At 36.0% G+C, this 12,268-nt stretch overlaps 1 protein-coding gene across 1 annotated transcript; it reads right to left on the bottom strand.

Moving 5' to 3' along the window:
- Positions 1-3,489: 3,489 nt before the first annotated feature.
- On the bottom strand, positions 3,490-6,879 carry LOC129232526 (adenylate cyclase type 10-like; the record flags this gene model as incomplete). Its single annotated transcript, XM_054866664.1, has 1 exon — positions 3,490-6,879. A coding segment is annotated over exon 1 (3,390 nt), but the record flags the coding sequence as incomplete, so codon positions are not given.
- Positions 6,880-12,268: the final 5,389 nt, after the last annotated feature.

The raw sequence follows: 12,268 nt of genomic DNA, 5'->3' as shown, positions 1-12,268 counted from the left end.
TTCAAACAATTTCTGAGGGAGCTCTCCAAACCTCTTCTCCCCTACCATTACCAAAGATAATTAGAATGCATTTTTAAGGCAGCAAGTTAGAAAAATTTCCTGGTGTGGGACTTCGAGTCTTTCCTTCACGTAATATCATGAAAATATGGTATTAACCTGAGTTTTTAGCATTACAATTGCGAAAACATTCCGCCGGAGAACCTCCGAACCTCCCTCTTCTTTACATAATTGGAGATAATATTTGCGTTTTTAAAAGGTTTCAATTTTGAAAAATGAGCGAGAGAGGGGGGGAGGGTACTCCGACCCCTTAATATTACGAAAGACAGAATGCATTTCTAAGATTACAAATGAGAAAAATTTTCTGGGATGGGCATTAAAATCTCTCCATAGACAGGGGAGCGCCACCAAGCCACTTCTCCCCTAACATTACCATAGATCGTCTAAAATGCGTTTTTAAGACTACAAATTTGAAAATTTTCCGGGGGAGAAACCCCCGAACCCCCTTATTTCGGAGTTAATATTATAAAGCAAGATATTCTCTTTTTCCGGTAATCTAATAAGCGAGCTCGACTTCTTACAATCAGGTTCTTTTTGTCAATATTTAGATCTATTAAAGGTTTACTCATAAACCAGAAGCTGAACCTACTCTCTTTGTATGTATTTAAGATTCGCTTGAAATAATTAAAGAGCCGCCAGTTCCATACGTCTCCTACGTTTTTGATCTCACGACGGATATAAAAAGATAGATATAGCAACAGTTACACATTTAATTATTTTAAACTTATGTCGCCTAGTGAAAATTCCTTAAAAAATGCTCTGCCATATAGCAGTAACATTAATAGTAATTATAATGATAATTTTGTATAAAGCTTCTCTGAAGCAAGCATCAAGTTTCTTCAGTGTCTTTGCTCCACAGGGGGGCAAACCTAGCCTGGAAGCGAGGGGGATGTAGTAATTAGGATCTGCTTAGCCTTCACAGTACTATCAGGTTAGGTTTACCTCAACTATGCAGAATTGCATCACAAGCAACTTATATGCTGTGAAATGCAAATTAGTTAGGGAAAACGGAATGTTTAAATGGTTATAATTAAATTAACACACAAATTAGGAATTCCAGAGAGGAACAAAGATCAATTTTTAGTGTCAATCGCTTAAAGTTTAAGGCGTGCTTATAGTTTTCTTTCCTTTTTTTTAGTATGGAGCATTTTTATGAAAAAAATATGGTGAAGTTTCGTGATGGTAATTTCTTACTTTTACTGAAATACCTACATTTACACTAGAAAGAATGAAATAAAAAAAATTTGAAAAAAAAGAACCGCTTTTAAAATTGCTCTAAAAATTGAAAAATAATTTTCTTTAAATACCATCGATAATACTTTTAAACATAATTTTTGAAGTTGGCGCAAAAACGATAGATAAGATCATTCACAGTCATAACTCAAATGCAACTATAAATTTAACCAGGCCTAGTCTCTTCACTACCACATTCTGTCCAACCACGGATTGGATGGAATTTTCAAACGTCCAAATGAGACAAATCTATCTGAATGAGGGGGGAAATTAAAAATTTGATGTGCGTATTCCTCTCATTTGAATGAGACTCTGCTTCTGCAAAAGTTGACAGCGCTAAAAATAACAGATTTGTCCACTTCCGGCTGTAAAATGGATGTTTGTCTTTCCATACAATCCGTGGTCAGACAGTACATTATGTATTGATGACAGCATATTTGAGCAACGGAATAAATGTTTCGTTCCTAACTTTGGATGATTTTCTGAAAAAAATATGAACGGAGCATGGTTACACTTGATTTTACTTTTTGTTTTAACGCCAACTTCAAAAATTATGTTTAAAAGTATTGATGGTATTTAAAGAATAAAATTATTTTTCACTTTTTAGAGCAATTTTGAAGGCGGTTCTTTTTTTTTTTTTTTTTTTTTTCAATTTCTTTCTAAACATTGCGCTTGAAACTTTTACAGTGTGGTGCAAATGGTTTTGTTTGATGCTGAAAATATGAACTAGAACTGAATCAATTTATTTAAAGGTAGTCTGGATTAGTATTTTGGAAGCATTATTTACCCCAGCTGCTATATTTATTCACTTACTATAAAATTGGAATAAAGATCAAGTCATTTGTACATATTATTATTATTTTATTTTTTCTAAGATTCTTTATTTTTCTTTGACAGGTATTTCAAGCTCGATAGCAAAAACTATAATTTAAATTTTTCAGAATCAAATTCAAGTTAATTGTATTTATTTGTTTATTTAATTTTGAGTTTGAGAGCCGTTTTTTCTCTAAACACGGAGCAATTGATCTAGCAATTGTAAGTATATCAGAAGGATTCAAGTATTAATGAAAGTGTGCTTAAGAACCATAGCAATCATATGACGTAATAAAATTTAAAATTAGCAATAGTTTATTTTAGAAATCAAGGTGCTACAATTTTTTTCCTCTTATTGAAACGCCTGTTGATAGCTTTGTACGTTCCTCGAAGCACGACAAAGCACTTTTTAATTTTCTGCTTTATGGGTTTCATATCTTCAAATAGTAGGGTATAACCTCGAATGTTTTTGTCCCGCAGATCTGCGCACAATTTGAAATGCTTCAGGATTGCTGCTACCTCCCAGTATTCAAATTCAGTTTGCAAGCGAGTCACATCCTCCGGCAGGCAAGTCAACATCTGAAGGCATTCTGAATCTCTTCCCTGATAAGCGGACCACATTGCTAAGCTGACAGTGATATAAAAATCGATACTTGAAGTAGTAGGAGTATCTTTCTTATTCCAGCTCAAGATGAACCGATCACACTTTTCTATGTTATCTTGAGTTCGTAGAGTTTCACCTGAATCTTCCATCATGATGCATGACAAAGCACAATAGTATAATCCGTTGTGGGTTAAGTCTGTTGTCTCGGATATCCATTTTTCAAGCTCACCAAGCCCTTTAAAGTAATCTGAAGTTCTTTTATTGTGACGGAAAATTTCAAGTAGCAAAATGTATATCCACCTTCGCATTTTCTTGTCGTTCACACTTTCTAGAAATGTTATGGCGTCTTTGGCTATTTGTATCGCTCTTCTGAATTTTTCATGAATCAGATTCACTTCGACGAGTGTTGCGCATGCTTTTGAAATAGCTTTTATTTCCACTAAATCTAACAAAATATTAAGTTGCTGATATCTCTTCATGCATACATTAATGATGTTGAGTTCCAGATCTTTCAGGTGTCTGCATTGTCCCATCCGATGCCGGCATTGGTGCATGTCCAGCATGTGGTGTAACATTTGCAAAAAACTCACCGGAAAAGACTTCAGAGCTACAAACTCGGACCGTAAGAGACGTAGTGCAGAATGTTGACGTCCGACTCCAGTTCTCACATATGAGCTACATAATGACCTTAATGACTCTGTTACAACCTCCGCATGTACCGAAGACATTTTTTCCAATATTCCTTTGAATTCTCTTGGCTTGTAAGCGCTTTCAAAGCATACCGCATTCAATCCAAACATTTCTAGCATTTGAAAGACACAAGTAGCCCCCCAATAAACATCTCCGATTTGTAAGAAAGCATTTGCAGTCGTTTTCTTAAGGGAAGCTTTCATCACAAGAGGCTCAAAGTGAATTTCTTCTTGATGATCTTCTTCTGACCAGTAGACTGGGAACATTTCTTCAGCCCTTTTCAGATAGAAGAGCGCTTGGAAAGCGTGATCGATGTCCAGAGCTGCTTCAGCGGCTCTGCGCGTAAAGTAAACTGGCAGCAGTTTTACACCAATATCCGTGTACAGTCGCGAGATTTGAGTAAGAGTATTTGCCCTACGTTGCAGACACAAGCAATTGGTTTCGTCGAGTTGAATGGGATAGCGGTTCAATGATTGGATGACATCGGTAGTTACTGAAGTTTTCTTCCCCTTTTTATCTTGGCAGAAAAAACAGTCCGACTTTAGTTCCAACGCGTCGGCCATCTCCACGTGCATTGTATATACTTGTTCCTGCGTCATATTCTGCAGAATGTAGTTTTTGAAAATAGCCGTGCGGAATTTCAGCCGGTGATATGGACCTGTTTTAAATTCTTCATCTGTTGTTGCCTCGTCCTCTATTTCACGATGTATACTATAGCATAAGCATTTATCTCTAGGTCGCAGACTTAAGAGGGACTTCTTTTCCGGCTTTTCTGACTGTAAACAGGCCGAACTCAATATGTAATTATGGATGAGACGGTTGATAGATTCTGTTATTTCCTTTTTGTCGAGTTTAGAATTGACAACACGTAAGGTTTGTTGATCAAAATCGTATCCCAGTACGGCTGCTCGTTTTAAGACTAAACGGTCTTGGATTGTTAAATTATTTAGTCTTTCTTTCATGACGTCGTTAATGCTATTTGGGATGACTATATCCATAAGACTAACACCAGGTTTCAAGTCACAAGCAATCCATGTGTCCTGATCGCCCTGGTGCATGTCAAGTTGGTGTATGTAGAAAGACGTTCTCTTTTTTTCCGGAATGTCTTTCAGAGGTATGTAAATTACGTGATTTGCGAAAGACGGAGATAGAAGCATTTCTCCAAGCAGCTGAGTGTTTCCTTGCGTGTTCTGGTACAAATACGAGAAAAGACTTTTGTTGAAGGCTTTAATATTTAGCATCCAACACACCGTTGAAATGAAGTAATCCTCACCAGTTGCCTCCATGTTGATGTGGGCTGAAGCTTTGAGAAGAAAAGCAGAAGCTACAATCCATGGTTTTTGAAAGTCAAAACTTAAACTGAACAAAAAGGTGAAGTTATTACTTTCTTCTGCCAGGCCTTGTAACACCAACCAAGATGATTCATCCATAAAATCTACGTTATTGACTGCTATCAAAGTATACTTATCGGAGCAAGCCTTCTTTATTATGGTCTTCAATATATGTACGAATTTGTGATCAATTTGAGGCTTTACGGAACACGACAGCTTAGGCGAAGGAAAGCTAACTTCGAATAAATGATTAATGTAATGCAAATCTTGTTCGTTGCCATCGAATAGTTGACGAAGTCGGCACATGCGCTCCTCTGAACTTTTGTTGAAGGTGAAACCTAGCATTCGTTGTGCAAGGCGAGCAACCACGGAAAATGGTTCTTCCGCTTGGGAAGCGATCGCACAGCAACAAATCGCTTTATATCCCATAGAATCGGCTGTTTCTAATGCATAGTGCATGAGATAGCTTTTACCGCTTCCGGTGGGACCTTCTATTATTATTACGGGTAATAATGATTCAGTATGTCTTGGAATACGGGATGCTTCTTTTAAGGCTTCCAGTATCTCCCGAACTTTCCCCTGTTCGTTGTCTCTGCTCTGGAAATCTTCGACAAGCAACGTATCATAATCGACTAAACTTCCTTTTCTCGCAGTTTTAAACTCGTAACCGTATATTGCACCTGCACTCTCTATGCCTTTCATCTTGCGTGCAGGAAGCTCAAAGAAATTACCCTCTACGAGTTCATCTCGACTGAGGTGGAAAGTCTCAGCATCCATAACGATTGGCTCGTCATTGTATACCATCATTAGACGGGCTGCCATGTTCACACGACGGCCCATCACCGTATATTCTTGTCGTTGTGGATGACCTACAATTCCACAGAAGCAAGTACCTGTTGTTATTCCTACTGAACTTGTTATGTCGATAGCTTTCAGTTTGTCTACGATGTCTTTAGAACAAAGAATTCCTCTTGCTGCGTCATTTGAGTGCTTTAGCATAGGAAGACCAAAAGCAATCAGGAATGTACACCCTTTGTCAAATAAAAACATCTTATTGAGTATGCCTCCGAATTTCTTCGCAGACGATAGCGTTATGTCAAAAGTACGCTCTAGTGGTGTTGGTTCTTCGATGTCCACATTCAATAAGACAACAAACACTGTAGTGACCATGGTCATTTCGGACAAGTAATTTAATTCAGTGCCTGTTTTTATCCCTCTGATTCCAGGAATCAAAAACGCTTTTGCCATCGATATGTGTTGTTGATCACAGAGTTGAAATTTTTTTATTCTATTGGGAATGCACTCATCCCTATAGATAAGCATCGTAAGGTTAGTAATCTTAAAAAATCCATGGAAAACTTCAGAATGGGTGAATAGGGGAGCCTTTACTTCCTGAAGGTAGCGAAACACTTTTTCAGTGACCACAATTTGTCCTGCAGAGCACAGACTTTCTGCTCTCTGAACTTTTGGCAGGGGTTGTCCAGCTAGAACGTAGAGCAGAAATTCACTAGGTGATCCTAAAACCCAAGTCATGATTTCCCCCACTGCGAGGACGACTTTTACTCTCAATTTTCCATTCAGGTCCTTCTCTTTCAAGCTTTGATGGGTTTGCAGCGCTATTGCACAATGGTATGCTCGCCCTACTGTGTCGGAGATATTTTCATCATCGTTTTGCTGCCATTGGACCAAAAATGCGTCTCCAGCGAAATTCAAGATGTCGCCGCCGGATGCAATCAACATGGAAGCTAATGTGCCCATGTAGCCATTCAAAACAGAAACTAGTTCTTCGACTCCTGCCACCCCCTTCTCACAGAAAGATTCCGTCAGTTTTGTGAATCCAGACACATCAGCCAATAAGAGGACTGAATTAGAGGAAACCATGTACGGTAAATTACGAAAGGAGTCATTGAGAATTTCCTCGATGATAAAATCCGGTACAAAGGTCAGAGGCAGATATTTTGCAGGGATGGCATCTTGCTTATCTTCTTCGAGACCGCTGGAGATCCTTCTCAGTTCTTTTTCTGCTTGAAGAACCTTGGCTCTGCTGTCTTTGTGCTCATTGGACTTTCCAGACAACCATCCCCAAAATGATCGCTTTTGACGAGTAGTTTCAGCATATTTGTTCGCTAGATCTCGTTGTGATTCAGACATCGTAAAAACTCCTCATTAGTTGCAATTTGTGGCCGAGAGAGTTGCCTAAGATTATTTTCCCTTTTCAGGTGTACGTCGAAGATGATGACAGTTTCTTTATCTCTTTCTGAGACTTTTTCTGTGGTTGTTTTCCATAAAGGTTTCCTAATTTTACATTTTCTGAAACACAAAGTGTTCTCAATTTATTGACAAACTTACTGGCTCTTGTCACGCGTATTGAAACCCCTTCAATTTATATAAAAGCATCACTTTTTTCTAAGTTTTAGTTTAAATAAAAATACAACGTCTATTCAATATGTATGTATTCCAACGCGTCTACTCAGTGTAGTATAAATGACAAAAACATAATTTTCAATTCAAATCACACAACAAACATAATTACCAATTGAATCTATTCAATATTTCATTCAACTGAAGTTTCATCAGTAATATTTCTGTTAATACCTTCCACTTTCGCAATTGAAATTTCATTTCGTCGTGGTATATGGCAAAAATAAAAACATAAATGTCATATTTATACTACGTAGTAGTTGTATGAGCAAAGAACTTTGTTTTTGACTTGGAGTCACGAAGCTTGGGAAACTACTTGGTAAACGATAATACTTTTAATCATTTGTTGTGCAAGGCTGCAATAAATCGTGGAAAGAAGGAAAAAATCTCCAATTATTGCACTAGTGACGCCATAGTAATAATGCTATTTAGCAAAACTAATTACGTTATGATAAACAGTTGTGTCTGAATGGGGTCGTTTCCGAAATTTAAAAAGTATTTTTTTCTGAAAGAGCATGCTTAAAGACACAGGATTTGACCATTTTTAAAATAATTTGACAAAGTTGACTGATTTTAAAAAATTATATAAATCAGTGCGCAGACTCAATTTTATTTTTTTCGCTTCTGCGCATGAAATCACAAATGATGAACTGCCATTCGCTGTTGCCATTAGTACAGAGAGCAATATTTAATTCACTTCTTTATTCTCGTGTACTGGCAACGATACGGTTGAAAGCAAACGTAGAGCGCAATATTTAATTCGCTTCTGAATTATCATAAGCTGGAAACGCGGTAGACAGCAAGCGTAAGCATTCAGCGTAAGCCAGTGGAATACTCGCCTAAGTTCATCATTTGTGGCGTCATAAAGACCACGCCTTGTTTGAAAAATCGGACATATTAAAAAATAACTGTTGGGAAAATGACAGCATTTTTTGGGTCCATGTTATTGTTTTTGCTCATTCTATCAACTTCTGTGACTAAAAGTAGTACTTTTGATTCAAGGAAACAATCCCATTATTAAATAAAGTCAAACTTAAACTTTTGCAAGAAATACCACGCATACATCTTTAGTTATTATAATTTCTTTTAATAACAAAATTATTCTTGTATAAATGCATAGCATGAAGTGGAAATAAAAATCTTTCCATTTAAATTTTATAAATAATTTCTAACCTCAAGAGCGACTATTAAGGGGGCTTCGTATTTCTACCATGGCACCCTCCCCCCTCCCCCCCCCCAAAAAAAATGTTCCAATGCGTTGGAACACCTGATTTGCAAAGTTTCAGCTTAACCCGATTATATTAACAGGAGCTTCAAAGAGCTACGAAAAAAAGAGCAATTTTTAGCAAAAAATCACTTTTTTTTCTTCTTTAAAACCAAAACTATCACACTTCGTTCTAGTTTCATTTCGTAGGGAATTTTATTCTCGTGAAGAGCTATCTGTTTCATTTTTTACTTTCTTTTAAAAAAAGTATTGTATTCGCGAAAAAAATTTCACTCAAAAATTGGCCTTTATTTCTATTTTAGCTCACTCCCGAATGAATGTTGTTTTTTTTTTTTTTTTCGACTCGACCACACGAGATATATGCCTAAGAACGTACAGACACCCGAAATATCCATTTTGACGATTCCCGAGTTAATTACAACGAGTTTTCTCGTGACGTCTGTATGTACGTATGTATGTGCGTATGTGCGTATGTGTCTCGCATAACTCAAAAACGGTATGTCCTAGAAAGTTTAAATTTGGTACGTGGACTCCTAGTGGGGTCTAGTTGAGCACCTCCCCTTTTGGTTGCTTTCGGATGTTCCTAAGGGGGTCTTTTGCCCCTTTTTGGAGGGAAATCATTCTTAATTTCGATGTAAACTCAAGTGGTGCTATAATTTGGTGAACACTTGGCGATATATCGCCAGTCATTTGGTCTATATCTTTAAAAAAATTTAAAGTTTGAGGAGAAACGAAATAATCTTTTTAAGATTTGACTTGAGAAAAGCCTTGAACAGCCAGACGAAAAGCAAAAATATTTAACAATACAAGAATTCTAGATAACGACAGGGAATTGAGATGATACACTATGCACTGAATTGAGTTGACAAAAGCCTTCGAACATGGAGCTAAAAAGCTTTATAACTCGTTTTCTAGTCTGCTTAGAAATTTCGAACAGATGCCATTTTCTGCAGAAAAATCAGAACTTTCAATGGATATATAATGTTAATACGCGCAAGTATTTTTTTTACCCCCATATTAGAGAACTAATGGGAAAATTGTGTTTTAACGCCCCCTATCGGGGAATTTGCCCCCATAATGGGAAGAAAACTACCCCATGTGTTATTCTGATGTATAGCTTTATTATTGTGAAGTTTCATTAAAATCCATTCAGTAGTTTTTGCGTGAAAGAGTAACAAAAATCTTCACAAACTTTCGCATGTATCATAGTGGTAAGATTACTTCTTGTCTTGGTGAAAACACGTCTCAATATAAGTCTAAAAATCTAGATGAGCCTCATTTTAGTATGTTAAATCAACTTAACATGTAGAATTTGGCATATGAACTAAACTGGAAACGATGCAAGTGCCGAAAAAAAAAAAAGGTTTTTCCTTATTTAAAATGATTATAACTTTTTTCTTCGTTAATTGATCGCCTCCGTTCTTTTTTAATCTAGGTGGGAAATGATCTAAAAATTTATTTTTTTCCGCTCTTTCCAATGAAGCCAAATTTTAGTTGATCCCAAAAATTATTTCCCGTGGAAACATCCATTTTTAGGTCAAAAAATTAAAATTCGAATAAAAAAAGAACTATTCATCGAATGTTTTTTCAAAGCGGTCTCTAAACCTTCCCAGACTAACCTAGACAAACTAAAAAACTCAAGGACATCGGACCGGTAGTTTCCGAATTTACCCCGGTCTAAAGGTCATACAAGTTTGGAGTTTGTACTTTATAAAGATGAATGTAATAAATTAATTTGATCAGTTAGTTTGAATATTCGAAGTGGTATAAAAAGTGAAAACCTATGAAGCTCATTATCTCTTTTTATTGTAAGAAAATATTAACTGGTTACATGATTGGAGGAGGAAAAAGTAACTATTAACGCCGCAATGCAGATAATAACCTGCTCTCGTGCTTTTATCTTAACAACCCTTCTTTTATGTGCTGGTGGTTTTGTATGAAAAGCTAAGCAAACAAAACTTTTCATCACCAAGTGCTTATACTAAGCTTATGCTCACAGAACTATAATGCTGACTTGTTTAATGTGTGGATAGGTTTTACACAGCTATGCATTTTAGAAAAGAACAAAAATTGAAGAAATGTGGCAAAGAATTTTCAACAATATAATTTTTTAAGCCCCTAGCCGGCCACTAATTAAAGGCAGCGGGTAAAATTATGTAGCTGTCAAGTGAAAAAGATTAAATATTTGGATTTCAAATCCTACCTTAATTGCAGTTTTAAATTAGGAAACGCTTTCTTGGCTAAAATTTGCATAATGCCGTTGACAAATGAGGACCTGAAGAAAAAAGTTTCAGATTTCTTGTCAAAGTCTTAATGTAAGATTTTCTTTCAAATTTCTGCTTAACGGGGCAATTAAATGTTTACCAACTGTGCAAAGCTTCTTCTTAGAATAAAGTTCAGGTGAAAAACGGCGAGAGGTCAGATTGGAAAATATTTTAAGTTAAACCACGTGTTTTCTGGTTTGAAGAAGCGTGCAGGACTTAGCTTTGCAAAGAAAGTGACCATTCGTGGCAATTATTGAGGGATTAACGCAGTTAGTGTAAATGAATAAAATCGAAAAAATTTCTTCCTCAACAATTAGTTTTTTTGCAAGAACTGATCCACATTTTTATCCCCGGTGTTAAAAGTGATGAATGTTTGCTGACTTCTGCGATGTCTTGCATAATTATAAAGGATTAAGCTACTGTAGAATTTTGGATCAAATATGGCGACAATCTGTCGACTTTTTTTTAATGTTGAATAAAAAATATTTGTTACACGCAATCTGATAGGCGTGTTACGTATACATGGTATTTGAAATATTCTTATATGTGTGAAAAAGTTTTAAAAAAAAGTAGAATTTATCTTTTTTTTTCTATCAGTCAAAATGTGTTTGGCATGACGTAACTAACAAAAGGTGCAGTCTTTTATTTAAAAGCTAGTGGTACACGCACGGCTTTGCCCTTAGTAGAAACTTAAAAGGTCTTTTGGTTCGCCTGTATATTTACAAATAATGTATGGTGCATTTTTCGCCAATTGGCTTGCCCATGTTACGGTTCCACGTTATGATAGCTTGGTCATTCACTCGTCCATCTTATGATAATTTTGCTCGAGAAAATGTTCTTAAAAATGGAATATAAAAAAAACAAAATCGAATTTTCGAAAAATCGCTTCGAGGTGCACCCCCCCCCCCCATGCTATAAACTAATTCTGTGTCAAATTTCATGAAAATCGGCCGAACGATCTAGGCGCTATGCGCGTCACAGTGATCCTGGCAGACAGAGAGATATCCGTACAGAGAGACTTTCAGCTTTACTATTAGTAAGGAAGAAAGTACACAGAAAAAATGGGGGGATATGGGGCACCGTCGGTCCTCTTTTCTACTTTTAATTTTTTATCTCATCAAAAAAATTATGAGATAAAAAATTAAAAGTAGAAAAGAGGATCGACAACATACTTTTCTACAATAAGTTTCACTTAATATTTCTCATCATCACTTTTTTTTTTTAAATGTAGAATTGATTAACATTTTTTACATTAATTGTTTAACGGAATCTTTTAAAGTCGACCGACGTGCCCCATGCGAGGGGTACGTTGGTTTGCCTCGCGGGGCACGTTGAACTGCATTACGAAAACAAATTCTGTTAGAATTTTAATGATAAATATTATTCAATACTATAATTAACTTATTTTCTTTTGGGTAAATGTAACAAAGTTTAAAGACATACACAAAAACATGAAGTTTAAAGATCAATATAAACATTGAATTGATTTTAATTGATAAAAAACTTTAATTGAAAACACAGCAATATGCATTCACCATTAATACACAACAATTTTATTTTAAAGATGAGAAAAAAATTAATTATTGAATATTCATGAAAAAATTGATGCAGATTAAAGTTACCAAAAAAT

The sequence above is a fragment of the Uloborus diversus genome, unplaced genomic scaffold (assembly GCF_026930045.1).
Source record: "Uloborus diversus isolate 005 unplaced genomic scaffold, Udiv.v.3.1 scaffold_1234, whole genome shotgun sequence".
NCBI lineage: Eukaryota > Metazoa > Arthropoda > Arachnida > Araneae > Uloboridae > Uloborus > Uloborus diversus.
This window is presented reverse-complemented; position numbering and strand designations above follow the sequence as displayed.